Source organism: Toxorhynchites rutilus, chromosome 3 (genome assembly GCF_029784135.1).
Source record: "Toxorhynchites rutilus septentrionalis strain SRP chromosome 3, ASM2978413v1, whole genome shotgun sequence".
Classification (NCBI taxonomy): Eukaryota; Metazoa; Arthropoda; class Insecta; order Diptera; family Culicidae; genus Toxorhynchites; species Toxorhynchites rutilus.
Window position 1 is genome coordinate 323,528,496 of NC_073746.1, and position 18,642 is coordinate 323,547,137.

The 18,642-nt window shown below is 39.8% G+C and overlaps 2 protein-coding genes across 2 annotated transcripts; one reads left to right on the forward strand and one right to left on the reverse strand.

Annotated features, from left to right (window-relative positions):
- The first annotated feature begins 7,356 nt into the window (after nt 1-7,356).
- LOC129775178 (putative nuclease HARBI1) lies at nt 7,357-10,226 on the forward strand. Its single transcript, XM_055779561.1, has 4 exons — nt 7,357-7,744; nt 7,809-8,241; nt 8,305-8,449; nt 8,511-10,226. Exons 1-4 carry the CDS (start codon nt 7,632-7,634, stop codon nt 8,768-8,770), a joined length of 951 nt encoding a protein of 316 aa, XP_055635536.1. The 5' UTR covers nt 7,357-7,631; the 3' UTR covers nt 8,771-10,226.
- LOC129775181 (uncharacterized) lies at nt 8,713-18,066 on the reverse strand. Its single transcript, XM_055779562.1, has 3 exons — nt 10,495-18,066; nt 10,258-10,441; nt 8,713-10,191 (listed from the first exon to the last, which is right to left on the reverse strand). Coding segments are annotated over exons 1-3 (744 nt in total). The 5' UTR covers nt 10,497-18,066; the 3' UTR covers nt 8,713-9,633.
- Between the last annotated feature and the right edge of the window lie 576 nt (nt 18,067-18,642).

The window sequence follows — 18,642 nt, forward strand, 5'->3', positions numbered from 1 at the left end:
ACATCGTGAAAATTGTCCAATTTCAAACGCATATTGCTCAGTCATTTCATGATGGATTGATGAAATTTTTGCGTCAATCGATTTCGCCACTCCAAAACAATTTTTTATATTGAAGATAATAATATATGTCATGAAACTAACTATTGAAAAATTTCAACCCCTATCCTAACGGAAATAACCACATCTGATTGGTCGAAATTTACGACACGTGTGGCGGGTCCCTAACAGAGACATCAAAACAAAGCTGCCTGGGCGAAATCGGCTTTGCAAATACATGATAGTAGAGGGAGCTTTTGCTCCCACCGAAATGTTGCTTCGTGGAATTGCATATCAATTATCAATGACTGATCGTGAATTGTGAAAAATTTATCACAATTGTAAGTGTAAAATATATGGTAGCAGTTGTGTTGAAAATTACTTGATATATGAAACGATTTATTTCAATTTTCATAAATAAAAACCAAGGTATGTTCCCACTCGAGAACGGGTCGTTTGGTCACCAAATTATTATCAAAGAGTTTAACGATGTAATTCTTCAAACATATCCAAAATCAACAGATAGCCTAACGGAATCCTACGTCAACTATGCGGTCGTGCCTCGGACACAACCCTCCTGTGGCTTTTCTTTGAACTCGAACATCATTATCGCTAGTGTTGAATGTCTATCCCAAACACGAACAATGATACACAAACATAAACATGTGTAAACAAACACGATGTTTATGTTGAATAATTATGGTACTTTATATTCGATTAAAATTATAGAAATATTGTAATCAAAATCTGATGTGGATAACTAAACATCTCCGCCACGCTGTATTCAATTTTAGTACTTGTTCAAATAGCTAATAATAGCGAATGTTACATGAATTCAATATATAAACTAATGCGTGCACTAAATAATGATATCAATTTTGAAGAACTCTGATATCAATCGATGTTTATTTTCTTCAGAACAAATAAAGAGGTTTGTTTTATTTGTCCAAAATTTAGACGAAGCACCCATTGTCATGATAGGAAAGCATTTTTTCCCTGTCAACATACCAACACACCACGTGTTGAGTGGTGGTGATGTGGTGTCCGATTCTACGCACTGGCGGTGCTTGGGGTGAAAATGCAAGAGAAACTGTACACCATGTTCGAACATCATGTGAAACATTAGGATTAAACATCGTATGTCCAAACATACTACGAATACAAACATGTCACATTTTCAAACAGGTACGAAAAAATCATGTCACGAATCACTGAATCGTGAAACTGTGAGAAGAAAAAAATCGTGCTGATAGTGAAGCAATTGCACTCTGACATGGAATTTGAAGTGGTAATATTTCTTTCGGCACGACAATGCCCTTCGCATCGGCGCCAGCGATTTAAATTTAGGGTAGATTCAGGATTGAATGAAATTGTATAAACCCCCAAGGTAGTTTGAATAAAATAGTAGTTTTTGGAATCGTGTCGTTACGGATACTTCCGAAACCCCTATTGAATCGACTGACGAGAGTTCTTCAGATTCAAGTCTTCCAACGTTCGCAGCAATAGTTGTAAAATTTGCGCTCGGAGCTCGTGAAGATCTTGTACTCGTTGATCCTCCCGCTTAGTTGATTCACAGATTCACAAGGCACAAAAGCAAGTTTCACAAAGATTGTGAATGAATAAAGTTATTATGTTTAGAATAAATTAACTAGACTCAATATTATATATCTCGTTTGTAGCAATCCAACGAGAGAACCTCGAGCTCGGTCTGACAACTCACCTGAGTCCGTCACACCGAAAATCGGGCGTTTCCTTGTTCCAGCCGCAGCAGAGGTAAGACGTATTTCCGAGTCCCGGGGCAAAATAGCATACTCCATGGAGCTCGGTTATTCACAAACGCTTATTGTCAGTTTTATAATATAGAAACTACAGTGAGTGAATTAGTTTTAGTAGTTGGATATCTACGACACGGCGATTCTAAGACTGTATACTCGGAGAAAATGGTCTGGTTACGCCGCTTTCTGTTACACCCAAAACTAGCGTTGGCAGAAAAGATATCAGTTTTGGTAGGGAACAGGCTTTGTCGTGTGTTAAAGGATGCACAAATAAAAGAACCGTTTTCAAGAGAGTTAAAATGTTTCTGAGGTCTCATTCTCTGAGACTGAATGTCAGCTTGGAATTTTGTACCCGAAAAACCAAAGCCGGGTGGAATGTAAGGCTAGTCCACACGGCCCCGCTATTCATTGGTGCTGTTATACTAATGTGCGATAATATTACACCACATCAGAAGATGAAGTATGATCCAACTTATGCACGAATAGTGCTTTCTGAGAGTAAAACGGAGAGCGTAAGCAACGTTAACCTTTAACCTTTTCGCGACGGGCGCCGTGTATGTGGCAGAGAATGCGACAAGTGGCAAAGTATGATCCAGGTGTTCCATGGCGAAATGGTTAATGAGTAAACTAAGCTAAGGGGCAGAAAAAAGATCAGTCTTGATTGTGAACGCAAAGGATAAAGAAACGATAGTGATTTTAAATGAGTGTTTTTTATTCCTGATTCACCTCAAGTGAATCTTGTTATTGGCGCAGCCGTACGGAACCGCTGAAGTGAGTGTAAGTTTAAAAGTGGCAAACCGAGCACAACCAACTTGGCTGAAGCGATCCCGCTAGAAGAAGCATCCAAGACAGGAGAACCCAAGGATTTAACTGAAGTCGTCGAGAAGTAGTGGTGACCACTTTCACGAATGGCGCGTCGCTTAAAAATAGTTTTAAAAAGAATTATTAATTTTAATGGTGAAGACTCCTGCCGGAGATATTGGAAAATCCATTCAAGGCAAAGTGTAGTTCCTTTTGCAATTAATAATTTAAACGAAAATGCCTCAGACTGGTCGGGCGGCTGTGCAAGTGGTGACAGCGGAAAAGTGCTCCGGTGGGCACAGGACGCTATTTTGTATTGGCTCTGGTGCAATAGAATTTCTGGTGATTGCTTAAAAGAAAAAAAAACGCTCGCTGAACAACTACAGCATTCAAAACAGCGGACAACATGAGGATAATGTGGTGAGTACTCTTTTCCTTTTTTATCAACTGACCCATATATTGAGCTGGGGTATAATAATATGACAGTAAAAATGCTTAGATAATTTCGAGTGTGTAAAGACTAGCGATGCATATACGTGGTCGACTTTCTTATTCGGTACTAAAATAATAATGATGCAATCTGTCAAAGCGTACCGAAAGCTTTCGAAAGGAAATGCAGTAAAGCTCTGGAAACGAAGAAAGAGAGGTAATTACCATTAAAAAAAATTTATGAAAGGTGGGCATATATAAAGCAACGTGGGAAAATATTCTGTCTTTTTCGGATCAACTTTAGAACGGACAGCATCAGAGAACAACGAACGACATCGAAGAACAACGGACAGCTTCGGAGAACAACGGACAGCATCGGAGAACATCGGACAGAATCGAGGCAGGAACGTTGGGCGGCATCGAGACGGGCATCGCAAATAAGATGGACGCGGGTAACGGATACGACACCATCAAACGATATATTGGATATCTTGATCGTGTTTTTTTTTGTTCGTGAAGATGGATCTCAAATTGCAAAATTAAATGGCTAACTTGTGGGACGAATGCGAAAAATTGAGGAATAGGGAATTTGTTAATTTGTGTAAGAGTAAAGGAAGACCTAGATCTATAGAAGGAACTTTGGAAAAATCAAATAATCTAAAGGAACAATCAATACTTTTCGAATCCTTTTCCAAAAATTTAGAACAAAGGAAGAAAGAAGAAACCTGAAGTGATCTATCAAACGATCTGATTGCAATTCAATTTCAAGTAAAAGAATGTTTAAAAATATTGTATAACTCCTATCATTCAAACATCTTGCCCAACTGAAAATATACATCTGTGAGTGACGAAAAGCTAAATACCCCAATTTTAGAATTAAAATTAAAACACATTCGGCAGCAAATTTGACAATGCAGAACTAGGCTGCTTATGAATTTCCAATGGTAGCGGCGATCCATGACAAATCCGAAGAATTACAATCTTCTTTTATGCAGGTTGATTATTTTGCATATGCAGTGATCATTTTCACGAATAACGCGTCTCTTAAGAAATAGTTTTAACAAGAATAATTAATTCTAATGGAGAAGACCCCTATACATATTCGAAAATCCAACCAACGATTCTCCAATACCAATGCAGCTCTTTACACGTGGCAGATAGCGAATAAGATAGTTTATATTTTTTTAGCACTGCACATCCTCTGTGAAAGATTGATAGGCACAATTTTTCCTTCGTGTTTCAGTATTCAACGTGTGAACATTGTTCGAGAATAAAGATTCTTTTTTGTCGTGATTAGACTAAACTTGGCTGATAATCCGCTGATAATCGCATGTGCATCGCACACGTTATTCTATTCTGATATTTTTCTGCTGACCTCACTAGTGGAACCATGCCGTGATGGGTCTGGTTATTTTCAAACCTTTGTCAGTCGTTGAACCTAACTAGCAAACCAATGCATGAATGGGTTCGACGAACTGCAGTTGATACCATAAGCATTTTACGACCGAAAGCAGAAGTGTAGAATTACACCCTTTCAAGCATTTGAAATCAATAGTCCATGACATACTTCCTTGAGTACGTATAATAGCGACCGTGACAGAACTTTGCGGTATAACCAGTCAATACCCGAAGTGGAATCCATGTATAAATGGCAAAAAATGAAGGAAAGAATTTCAAATTACGTTATGTCATGCCAAGAATATAAACTTAATAAGCATTACCCTACAGATGGAATTCTCGGTAGAGATTTTTTCATGAAATGAAAATCTAATTTATAAATCTATGATACATGGACGCTGTCTTCGAAAACAAAAGATAATTATTCAGAAATACCTATTACAAATCAGCCGAAAGGAATATGTTTTATCCCACCACGATGCGAAGTAATAAGACGACTGAATTCAAAGGATATCGAAGATAGTGTGTGGCGTGCCCAGTTCTGGCAACACGGGCATCGTTAGTTTAATGATTAAGTGGGCTGGCCATTCGGAACATATTCCGCCATCTTATCAGCAGGCAGTCACCGCTCGGCTTCGAGCGGTCACCGATTATCCCGCGGACGCTCATGGGCACACAACGAGCAAAGTGTAGATTTAAGGTTTCTCAGAGTTAACCTTCGTGATTGAGACGATAAACAGTGAAGATCTTGCAGATGGCGACCAAATTATTGTAGAAAAAAGCATATAAATGTGTATCACATAAATTGCATGTCACTCGTTCGATGAAACGTCATGCTCTCGAGTAAAGTAAAAAGTAACGGTCGCTGAATTTTAGCAAGATGCCGAAACAGGAACACGACAACTGTAGCAAGAAGGCTATACTGTTGGGATCCCTGGGCACGAAGCAATTCGGAGGTAAGTGTATCGATCTTTTTTAACAATAGAAAACTACAGTGAATGGTGGCTCAACGTACCTGTTACGGACAGATAAGAACTTCAAAAGTCACAGGAAGTGACCGAACATGTCAATTCATTCGGTATCACATCAAATTGATTAACATCTCACATCGCACATGGCGACCGTGACCGGACACGTGAACGCGAACTCTGCTGCCGGCGACACGTCCGCTTGATGTACTAATTGAACTGTGGAAGTGAGTGAAATAATAAATGGAAACTACACTACGTGGTGTAAATAAGTTAATTAAAACACAAAAAATTGTGTGAGCAACCCAAAGTACTAAGTGTTGAACGCTATCAGTTTTTTGGTGCGAAGCTGAAAAATCGTGCCCAGTGTAGTGACGAACTCTATCAGTTTAAAAGAAAATGGGCCTGTTTAGAGCAGACGAAATAATTTCGTCTTCAGCCAACAATAGTGAACAGCAAACGACGGCGCAAGCAGTGGCGTTGTGTTTAATAGCCACAGTAGCCGTGGGCGATTGTTTGCTCAGGCTTTTCGCTAAGTACAATATGAATAATACGGAGAGGGCAGCCGTAAACGCTGCACGACTATACCAGCTCCAGACAGCAGCCATATAACGCCGAAGAGACCGCCAATTACAGAAAATCAGAAAAATAAGGAAAAACTGGAGACCACATGAAGATAAGATTTTAACATTTATTTATGTTAATTTGAATAAATTAAAAAAAGATTTATTATGTCCAACTAAATTTAAATTCTAAATGAGTGAATCAGAAAAATTAATCCAATTGCTTCTGTTTACAGCAATTGCGAGAAATTTCTACTTCCCTCGAATGAGAAACAGGATACAGGATTAAATTTATTTAACAAAATAAATGCTACATTAGTAGCATGATTCCAAATGCTATTTTAAAACTCACAATATATGAATTATCCTTCATTCCCATAAGCAGTTAATTGTTAGTTCCTCAAGCATAAATGCATAACTTCATTAATTGTTTTTCCCCCACAAATTATTCATTATCCATAGAAACAAGCCAACATGCGCTGGCGGTATGAATGCACTCTTACATCATGTCGCGCGCAACTGAAGGCAATAAACCCGAAACCAGAACAAACCTAATTCTATTCCAATGAAATACGCGACCATATACAAATTCGTAACACGTTACGATTTCCCATGAAATCGATATGCGCGCTTACGAGCACAGTAAGCATCTTCATTTCTTGACCCCATTCACATCGAACACTGCATTCGATCCCTATGAAATCAACTTAGCTCCTCCCAATGAAATCGAAAAGAACTCTGCACGCGAACGGTCGCGTGGAGCACCATCCTGTAAAGTTCAATGCATTGAATAAAGTAACATAACAATTGATAAAATTAATGTAGTTAAAGATTTATCTGTTTAACACTGTCTCTATCGAGCAGAAAGGTTGAAGTATCACAGGGAAGATGTACTCCAAAAAGTAATACGAGGGTTACTATTTATATTTCGGGAATTGGCAACACTGATGTCATGTGAGTCCATCTGACGGTTCCATCGTAAAGTTTGACATTTTTGACGATATACGTACTCAGAACATTTTGTCATACGGACGCTATTTGTTTATTTTATATTTGAAAGTTGAAAGTTTGGTCTCGGCAAAAAAATGGAACTGAATCGTGAACATTTTCGTGCGATGATTTTTTACGACTTTCGACGTGGATTATCACAACAAGAGTGCGTCAATCAACTTAATTTGACTTTTGGCGAAGAAACTCTATCAAAAACCACTGTGTATCGCTGGTATAGTGAATTCAATCGTGGTCGTAGTTCGCTGTCCGACGAGTTTCGTGAAGGTCGTTCAAAAGCGACTGTAGTGCCAGAAAACATCGATGCTGTGCACGAAATGATTAAGCAAGATCGTCATGTAACCTATTGTGAGATTGAGGCATCCCTAAGCATTAGTTCCACCAGCATATATGTGATTTTGGTGCCTATTCTGTATTCCGACGGATTTCTATTTCGTTCGAAAGTGATATTTCGATCGTTTTCGAATTTACCATTCCCTATTCCAATCGTTTTGCTCGTTTCGAACGAAAGTGTTAGAAAATTTCGAATATGCATCGATCTGTCAAAAACCGATAAACAAAAAGAAACACCGTATTAAATAGCGGCGAGTGCGAGTTGAATTTCAGTTAATTTTTGATCCTAAGAGAAATTTGTGAGAAAATTTTCTCGTTCAATGGATTCCGTTTTGTTACCGATTTTGGCGGAGCAAGAAGAAATTGGAATGCCTTGCTACCATCGGCGAAACCACCGAAAATCAACCGACTTCATGAAACTTTCTGATGAAGCGTAAGTATCCGTCTCAAAAATCCCATGTTTGTTTCTCTTATTGATTAATTTTGCCCTTATTCAGATTCATCAAAAGTTTTCGTCTAAGTAAGGAAGCTTTTCGGTACGTTTTAGAGGAAATTGAGAACTGCCTTACCACAAGGAAAGGTGGTCTATCCACGGAGGTGAAACTCGCAGCATGTTTGCGATTCTTTGCTGAAGGAAATTATCAACATGGAGCAGGGCAAGATTATCACATTGCCATAGCACAGCCCACATTTTCCAAGGTGCTGACTGAAATGCTTAACATTCTGGAGCGGACACTGTGTAAGAAATGGATTTCCCTAAATATGACGGAAGACGAACAGCGGCGTGCTAAACTACACTTCTATCAGAAAACATCAATTCCGGGTGTTATTATGTGTTTGGATGGAACCCACGTAAAAATTATTCCACCTAAGCTGAATCGAAATTTGTTTTTTAATCGGAAGGGATTTTATAGTCTCAACGTTCTGATTGTAAGTATTATTAGTATTTGAATTAACAAATCAATGAACAAATACTCTTTTTTATCAACATAGGTTTGTGACGATCAGCAAAGGATTCGTTTCGTTGATCCTACCTTCCAGGGATCTAATCATGACTCTCATATATGGCGTGTAAGCCCTGCAAGAACTCACTTTGAGCAGCTTCACCAAAATGGTGAAGTTAATACTAAGATTCTAGGTAATGTTCAACTACAATATTTTAGTATACTTGTATGTACTGTGTGATAAAATATTTTCAGGTGATGCTGGTTATCCATCGGAACCTTGGTTAGTAACGCCATTCAGAGCAGCGGAGGAAGGGAGTTTGGAGAGCGATTTTAATCGCAGGCATGCCTTGGGTCGTGCTATCGTCGAGCGGACAATCGGTTTACTAAAAAATCGGTTTAGATGCATCCTTGGCGCGAGACAACTTCACTACAATCCTACTAAATGCGCTCAAATTATAAATGTATGCTGTGCACTTCACAATATATGCTTAGAATTTGGTCGTTCTCAGTAGTTATAATATGTTATGCAGCTGTTTACATAATAAACTTTTGTTTAAATTAATATTTATGACTGTTAAATTTCATCTAACTTGTTTGCAAATGCTCAAATAAATAACAACCACCGGAAAAGGAAGTGTCTTCCTTACTTAACTATGGTTTCGGCAGAATTATTTACTCTTATTCCTGCCAACACTTTGAGAACATGTCATTATCGATTTCTCGTAAGCAGGCCAAGTATTCAAATAACCATTATTAATACTTTTTGCGTTGTTTTAACCCCTTGCTGTACGATTTAATTTCCAACAGCACGGCCCAAAACGAGCACTTCGAGTCGTTCCGCTACTCTGCTGAGTGTGGGTATCTAACATGGGTGCCCTATGATGAGCAAATACATGTTGTGTTTAAAATAAAAACGAAGGAGTTATTACTACGTACTAACTCGTTCGTTTTTATTTTAATTATAATATTCAAATTATATTTTATATTTTTAGCTCATTCAATTTTTTTTTAAATAACGGAAATTTTATAATCTTCAGTTGTCGGTATCCTCATCATATGCCTGAAGCTATGTAATTATTTCACATCGAGAAACAACGAGTGAAGTTCAATGTTGTACGTGAAGGGGTTAAGGAAGTTCCATAAACTATAGGCGAAATTCGTGAATTTTAAAAAAGTTTATATAATTTTGATGCTATTCCAAACAAACTTCAAAGAAAAAATTAAGTAAGATTTTTCTTCCATGGAAAGATATAAAAATACGATTAGAACTTTTTTTCATTTTTTTATACTTGAGTTACAATATAAAGATAAAAAATCAGATCACTGATATTTTGAAACATTATTCTAATGTTCTGAAATATACGCAATCTGCGTTTCAAGGATTTGTCGCTATTGATTTCTCCAGCGCGATCTTCTCCATCTCGTGGTTATGTCGTTTTTGTTCACTCAGATGTTCTTTGAGTGTGGCATCCACGGAAAGAATCGCTCGAGCTGATTGGCGCTGATAATGAACCAGATCACTCAAATTCTTGTTTGTGTTTTTTAACAGGGATTTCACATTGGTGTGAAATTTGTTTTGTTGCTCGACTTGCAGCTCTAATAGCCTCGTGGTAGAAGGTCTGGATTTTTTCGGCTGAGAGGGCTGGAAGTGAATGGTATTATTGATACCGTCACACTCGTCGGAAGTACCATAATATATAAAATTTTCCTGGTCTGCAGCTTGAGGTTCACCCGAAGGCGAACCCAACTGTGTTCCATGAGATGAGGTACCCGGGATTCCTTCCACGGTCGCAAGTAACCCAGTTAGTAGAACTGCCTGCTCCTCCAGCTCGGACAAATTGATAATTTTATTGGGTCCTCCACCTGTCGCCCTCTGCTCCCGTTTGTTGTGAGCGAGTTTTCGCTTTAATCCGGACTTATAGTCCGCCCAAACCTACACAGAAAACCAGGGCAAAAATAAGACTATAAACATATGTTTCGGATTTGTTTTAGTATATACCTTTTTCCATCCACTTCCATCGCGAATAGGCGGTCCCAAACTATTGACTTCTGCCGCCAGATCATCCCAGTAGGGTCCGGAATTTCCTCGGGAGAAACCCTTTGCTATGTCCGGCTCTTGCTCCAGAAGCAGCACAATCCGCTCGAACTGATTTTTAGTGGTTGTTTTGTTTTTGTTTTTTTCCCTGTTGAACGTTAAAATTAATTTAAAGAAAAAAATGATTAAAAATTAGCTTACATTTTTGCAGTTCACCGCTCATCCGCTGCGGAAATTATTCACTCCTTCATAAACAAAGTGGGTTTGACGTTTGGTTTGATTCGAATGAAAGATGTTCGAAAACAAAACAGTCCGAACGAAAGGTATTCGAATTTGAAAACACCTCGAACGAAACAGGGAATGGAATTTACCAAGTCGTTCGAAATATTTCGAATCGATTGAAATACAGAATAGACACCTTTACATGAACACTTAGTTGTGCGAAAATTATGTTCACGTTGGATCCCACATAATTTGACAATCGCTCAAAAAAAGGCTCGTGTCGATTGGAATAAATGCTTTGAAAATTGGTTTAAGCGCATGCAAAAGTGTATCGATCATCGTGGCGAGTACTTTGAAAAACAATAAAAATATATTCGCAACTTAACTATTTGTTTTTGTTCCTATTCCCGAAATATAAATAGTGACCCTCGTATAACAATAATCGAAACGGGTCTGACGTGTGAATAAATGTTCGTGAATTGGGCTGAGCAACAACTTGAAAATGATCCGGATTTTCATTGAAAAATCATCAGTTAGCACAACACCAGCCGAGCCAAATGAACAACACACGAAATAACAATCAGCATAATATCAATCAGCCCGTAAACATTCTCACATCATGCCATCCGGACCGTTCCCGAAAACATGAACATAACTCGCCACCCACATCGTTCCCAGAAATATAAAATATGTGAAATATGAAGATAAGCACAAATTGTAAACATCTATATGAATATAAAAAGATGCAGCGACCCGGATGTGTCCGAAGCGGATGTATTTAGTTAATTTGAAAACCCACACACTTTTGGGGATTGTGAAGTAATTTGTCGCGCTACAGCTAGTTTTTGTTTGTTTATTGTGTGGTCGCTTGCGTGCGCGAGTTAGCAACATCGCTATCCGGCAGCGAGCGATAAAGTCCAGTAAAGTAAACAAACGTCAGCAGAATTTACCATTCCTGGGAACAGCAAGCTCAGCGAGACGATCATCCGATACGGAACGGAAACGAGATGCTGACTCGACAGCATCGATCACCACATCGGTAGTCTTAGCTTAGCAGGGAACGAAGTTGTATCTTTTTTAAAAAGAACTCCGGTAACCGAAAAGTTTAACTGGCGCCCGAATAGGGACCTCGGAGTTTTTTCGTGACGGGAACAGTATAAGTTGAAGTGCGGTGAAAAATCTTAAAAAAATAGACACAATTAAATGCAGTGAAAATCTTTTGAAGTGAACCTAACCAAATTCACGAAATCGGTTGAAAGAGCCGAGCTGTGTGTGAAGTGTGTTTGAAGTGGTTCAAAGAGCCACCACTGTTAATTCAACGAAGCGAGACATAGAGACACCGTGGGATTTTACATCCCCAATCGGTACCAAAGCCCCTAGTAGCAATTGCAAACGGGATCCCTTGAAGTACCTGCTCTTGTCTCCCCCGAAAACGGAAAACATCCCGAGGTTTTATCCAAGAAGTCCAGCCGCTGTGACATGCTGACATGTAAGTAAAATAATCCTCTTTAATCAAAATTTAAGTGTGAGATAAGCTAGGAAGAGTGAGTGTAAGCTAAATTGTGAAAGATACGTGTTTGAGTTTTGAATTTAGAGTGAAAGAATCGTGAATATTTTCAATTAAAAATATTTAATTTCCCATATTTTCAAACATTCCTCCAAAAAAATCACGAATAAATTTTTATTTCGAAAATATCATGTCAATGGACGAAGGAAGATCGCCGGCTTCTCTGCCGTACTTGACCACCCAGCAATTTATTGATCTGGGAAAAATACCCGACTTTGTCAGGGATGTAAAACCCTTCAATGGTAATCCCACCGAACTGATAGACTGGTTATCAGATGTAGACTCAATTTTTCGAGTATACAGAGAACAAAATGCAACCACCGGTCAGCTGAGCGTTCTTGAAAGAACGATTCGCAGGAAAATTGGTGGAGAAGCAGCAGACATTTTAAACGCAAACAATGTCCAATGTGATTGGACTGAAATTAAAAAGACACTTGTACTATATTATAGGGACAAACGAGACATCAAGACTCTTGACTATGAACTGACATCCATTAAAAAATTAGCTAATGAAAACATTAGCTCATACTATAGTAGAGTGAATGAGCTGTTGTCATATATTATTGTGCAAATTCAAACCGACGACAAAATGAAACAAAATGCTCCCATTCATATTAATTATTTTCGAGATAAATCCCTCGATGCATTTATCAGAGGTTTAGAGAGACCTTTGAACATTTTGCTTAAAAGCACAAATCCCACATATTTAGGTCAGGCATATCAATTTTGCGTTGACTATTACAATATGGATATTCGATCTGCTCCTTTCAGAAATGAATTTGGCACTCACATAACACCAAAACCTAGAGAACCACCAAGATTGCAACCCAGAATGCAAGTCCCTTATAATCGAACAGTTTTACCACCGCTTCCCCCAAGACTTCCTTCAAATCCATTCAGACAAAATCCGTTCCAAACAAATCCGTTCAATCAATATAATTCCCAACCAAACCCATTTAGGCAAAATCCATTTCAAACAAACACATTTAGACAAAATCCATTTCAAACAAACCCGTTCAGAACAGTAAATCAATTGCCGAAACCACTGCCTCCACCAGAGCCAATGGAAGTCGATCCTAGTCTTCGAACAAGGAACGTAAACTACGGCAATCGCCCCCCGATCAACTTAAAACGGCCATTCCCTCCTTCTCAGCAATATCAAAATTTCAAACGTCAAGCACACCCACTGGAAGATCCAAATCCAAATAATGAAAAATTTGAATACTATGATGAATATAATTATGATGACAACTATCATGACATTGCACAGTATGATGACTCATATTACTACCAACCAGCTTACGAAACCCTCTATGAGGAAACAAATAGAGACTAAATCTTTGGTGATTTAAAAGCTTTTTCAAGTTTTAACTGTACTGTACGCACTCGGATACATCCATGAGTCGACGTGAAAAACAGTTCATCAGGGACCGCGATCGAGCGGCAGACAATCGCGCACGGCTTTCCGGCGCTGGACATTCTGCGGAAGACGCTCATCGCCGAGACTGGGGAGATCCCCGGTGGGGAGAGGAGAGATACGACAACCCTCCCCGAACTAACGCCAGTGGCAGAGGCGTTAGAGGACCCCGGCCTAAGAGGGGACAGGCTGGGAAGAGTATCGCCGATACTGTAAAACGGCAGGAAGACATACGACAGCCACCATCAACTAGCTACGCTAGTAAGGAAGCTAGCCCTCCTTCAAACGAGCTCAAGTATGACATTCCGACGGTTGGCAATCTAGTGCCGAACAGCGAGAAGGCCTTCATCTCGCACACGGCTTGAACGTAGTAGAACAGTGCCATGCTAAGATGTTGAGGATACAGGCGGGCGTATCTCGCAGCCTGCCACGTGAGGTGTTCATACACAACATGACCCAACTATATATCACACAACTCTTACGTATTGCAGAGGCAACTGGCCAAACGGGTCAGTGGGACAGTCGTTTAAGCTGCGTGGATTGCGAAAGGCTAGTAAATTCCACGACAGTACACGTCCCCATTGAAATCTACAGTTGGCTTCAAGGAATTGGAAGCATCACGGACAAGGAAGGATATAAGTACGCGGCCAATGTGCCGGAAATCTTGATACCTAAACCCCGTCGAATACACAATAGAACCCAACTACCAGGAGGAGACTTCGGATTGCCGGATGCGGATAACCATAATATCTACGAAGTAGCAATCGCACCCTACACAACTCGAGCACTCATTGAGGCTCAACTGTCACATGTAGGTGCTGGATTTATTGATTATGAACCGCTCCCTCCTGCGCTGACGCCACACAGAATGAGACCGACCAACAACTTTCTCGGATACTATCCACAGTCACGTGCCTGGCACCCAGAGTGCGCACTTGACTACCAAGATGCGCAGAGACATTGGTCCACCGCCGCGGTGGGCTCTCGCCTACAGTACAACCCGATTCTCTGGAGTAAACAAGAAGCCGCCTTCATCCCGCTTCGGGAGAAGATGAAGTTTGTGGAAGGATTACCTCCCATCGATAAGGGCTCTCTTGCGCTATATGGCTTTGTGCGGCACAGTGGCCATCTGGACGATACCCTTCGTTTACAGAGTGGCACTTTGTGCTCCCCAGCTGAGTTGGATCCAGGAAGCGTATCATCCTGTGTGATTAACAGCTTACGAAACAGAGCGAGAGGTTACCAACCAAGAGGAAAAACTTGACACTGACCAGAACGAACAACCCACACCACCAGAAGCCAATTTTTTAGAGTGGATACCTATTACAAATCAGCCGAAAGGAATATGTTTTATCCCACCACGATGCGAAGTAATAAGACGACTGAATTCAAAGGATATCGAAGATAGTGTGTGGCGTGCCCAGTTCTGGCAACACGGGCATCGTTAGTTTAATGATTAAGTGGGCTGGCCATTCGGAACATATTCCGCCATCTTATCAGCAGGCAGTCACCGCTCGGCTTCGAGCGGTCACCGATTATCCCGCGGACGCTCATGGGCACACAACGAGCAAAGTGTAGATTTAAGGTTTCTCAGAGTTAACCTTCGTGATTGAGACGATAAACAGTGAAGATCTTGCAGATGGCGACCAAATTATTGTAGAAAAAAGCATATAAATGTGTATCACATAAATTGCATGTCACTCGTTCGATGAAACGTCATGCTCTCGAGTAAAGTAAAAAGTAACGGTCGCTGAATTTTAGCAAGATGCCGAAACAGGAACACGACAACTGTAGCAAGAAGGCTATACTGTTGGGATCCCTGGGCACGAAGCAATTCGGAGGTAAGTGTATCGATCTTTTTTAACAATAGAAAACTACAGTGAATGGTGGCTCAACGTACCTGTTACGGACAGATAAGAACTTCAAAAGTCACAGGAAGTGACCGAACATGTCAATTCATTCGGTATCACATCAAATTGATTAACATCTCACATCGCACATGGCGACCGTGACCGGACACGTGAACGCGAACTCTGCTGCCGGCGACACGTCCGCTTGATGTACTAATTGAACTGTGGAAGTGAGTGAAATAATAAATGGAAACTACACTACGTGGTGTAAATAAGTTAATTAAAACACAAAAAATTGTGTGAGCAACCCAAAGTACTAAGTGTTGAACGCTATCAGTTTTTTGGTGCGAAGCTGAAAAATCGTGCCCAGTGTAGTGACGAACTCTATCAGTTTAAAAGAAAATGGGCCTGTTTAGAGCAGACGAAATAATTTCGTCTTCAGCCAACAATAGTGAACAGCAAACGACGGCGCAAGCAGTGGCGTTGTGTTTAATAGCCACAGTAGCCGTGGGCGATTGTTTGCTCAGGCTTTTCGCTAAGTACAATATGAATAATACGGAGAGGGCAGCCGTAAACGCTGCACGACTATACCAGCTCCAGACAGCAGCCATATAACGCCGAAGAGACCGCCAATTACAGAAAATCAGAAAAATAAGGAAAAACTGGAGACCACATGAAGATAAGATTTTAACATTTATTTATGTTAATTTGAATAAATTAAAAAAAGATTTATTATGTCCAACTAAATTTAAATTCTAAATGAGTGAATCAGAAAAATTAATCCAATTGCTTCTGTTTACAGCAATTGCGAGAAATTTCTACTTCCCTCGAATGAGAAACAGGATACAGGATTAAATTTATTTAACAAAATAAATGCTACATTAGTAGCATGATTCCAAATGCTATTTTAAAACTCACAATATATGAATTATCCTTCATTCCCATAAGCAGTTAATTGTTAGTTCCTCAAGCATAAATGCATAACTTCATTAATTGTTTTTCCCCCACAAATTATTCATTATCCATAGAAACAAGCCAACATGCGCTGGCGGTATGAATGCACTCTTACATCATGTCGCGCGCAACTGAAGGCAATAAACCCGAAACCAGAACAAACCTAATTCTATTCCAATGAAATACGCGACCATATACAAATTCGTAACACGTTACGATTTCCCATGAAATCGATATGCGCGCTTACGAGCACAGTAAGCATCTTCATTTCTTGACCCCATTCACATCGAACACTGCATTCGATCCCTATGAAATCAACTTAGCTCCTCCCAATGAAATCGAAAAGAACTCTGCACGCGAACGGTCGCGTGGAGCACCATCCTGTAAAGTTCAATGCATTGAATAAAGTAACATAACAATTGATAAAATTAATGTAGTTAAAGATTTATCTGTTTAACACTGTCTCTATCGAGCAGAAAGGTTGAAGTATCACAGGGAAGATGTACTCCAAAAAGTAATACGAGGGTTACTATTTATATTTCGGGAATTGGCAACACTGATGTCATGTGAGTCCATCTGACGGTTCCATCGTAAAGTTTGACATTTTTGACGATATACGTACTCAGAACATTTTGTCATACGGACGCTATTTGTTTATTTTATATTTGAAAGTTGAAAGTTTGGTCTCGGCAAAAAAATGGAACTGAATCGTGAACATTTTCGTGCGATGATTTTTTACGACTTTCGACGTGGATTATCACAACAAGAGTGCGTCAATCAACTTAATTTGACTTTTGGCGAAGAAACTCTATCAAAAACCACTGTGTATCGCTGGTATAGTGAATTCAATCGTGGTCGTAGTTCGCTGTCCGACGAGTTTCGTGAAGGTCGTCCAAAAGCGACTGTAGTGCCAGAAAACATCGATGCTGTGCACGAAATGATTAAGCAAGATCGTCATGTAACCTATTGTGAGATTGAGGCATCCCTAAGCATTAGTTCCACCAGCATATATGTGATTTTACATGAACACTTAGTTGTGCGAAAATTATGTTCACGTTGGATCCCACATAATTTGACAATCGCTCAAAAAAAGGCTCGTGTCGATTGGAATAAATGCTTTGAAAATTGGTTTAAGCGCAGGTTTAAGTGTATCGATCATCGTGGCGAGTACTTTGAAAAACAATAAAAATATATTCGCAACTTAACTATTTGTTTTTGTTCCTATTCCCGAAATATAAATAGTGACCCTCGTATAACAATAATCGAAACGGGTCTGACGTGTGAATAAATGTTCGTGAATTGGGCTGAGCAACAACTTGAAAATGATCCGGATTTTCATTGAAAAATCATCAGTTAGCACAACACCAGCCGAGCCAAATGAACAACACACGAAATAACAATCAGCATAATATCAATCAGCCCGTAAACATTCTCACATCATGCCATCCGGACCGTTCCCGAAAACATGAACATAACTCGCCACCCACATCGTTCCCAGAAATATAAAATATGTGAAATATGAAGATAAGCACAAATTGTAAACATCTATATGAATATAAAAAGATGCAGCGACCCGGATGTGTCCGAAGCGGATGTATTTAGTTAATTTGAAAACCCACACACTTTTGGGGATTGTGAAGTAATTTGTCGCGCTACAGCTAGTTTTTGTTTGTTTATTGTGTGGTCGCTTGCGTGCGCGAGTTAGCAACATCGCTATCCGGCAGCGAGCGATAAAGTCCAGTAAAGTAAACAAACATCAGCAGAATTTACCATTCCTGGGAACAGCAAGCTCAGCGAGACGATCATCCGATACGGAACGGAAACGAGATGCTGACTCGACAGCATCGATCACCACATCGGTAGTCTTAGCTTAGCAGGGAACGAAGTTGTATCTTTTTTAAAAAGAACTCCGGTAACCGAAAAGTTTAACTGGCGCCCGAATAGGGACCTCGGAGTTTTTTCGTGACGGGAACAGTATAAGTTGAAGTGCGGTGAAAAATCTTAAAAAAATAGACATTTAATTGTGTGAAGTGAAAATCTTTTGAAGTGAACCTAACCAAATTCACGAAATCGGTTGAAAGAGCCGAGCTGTGTGTGAAGTGTGTTTGAAGTGGTTCAAAGAGCCACCACTGTTAATTCAACGAAGCGAGACATAGAGACACCGTGGGATTTTACATCCCCAATCGGTACCAAAGCCCCTAGTAGCAATTGCAAACGGGATCCCTTGAAGTACCTGCTCTTGTCTCCCCCGAAAACGGAAAACATCCCGAGGTTTTATCCAAGAAGTCCAGCCGCTGTGACATGCTGACATGTAAGTAAAATAATCCTCTTTAATCAAA

Excerpts from the sequence above, each read along its gene's own strand:
- LOC129775178 (XM_055779561.1), top strand. The coding sequence starts at position 7,632 with ATGGATTCCGTTTTGTTACCGATTTTGGCGGAGCAAGAAGAAATTGGA. Across the intron at positions 7,745-7,808 it reads ATGAAACTTTCTGATGAAGC|ATTCATCAAAAGTTTTCGTC; the intron begins GTAAGTATCCGT and ends GCCCTTATTCAG. Across the intron at positions 8,242-8,304 it reads ATAGTCTCAACGTTCTGATT|GTTTGTGACGATCAGCAAAG; the intron begins GTAAGTATTATT and ends TTATCAACATAG.
- LOC129775181 (XM_055779562.1), bottom strand. Across the intron at positions 10,192-10,257 it reads ATGGAAGTGGATGGAAAAAG|GTTTGGGCGGACTATAAGTC; the intron begins GTATATACTAAA and ends TTTTCTGTGTAG.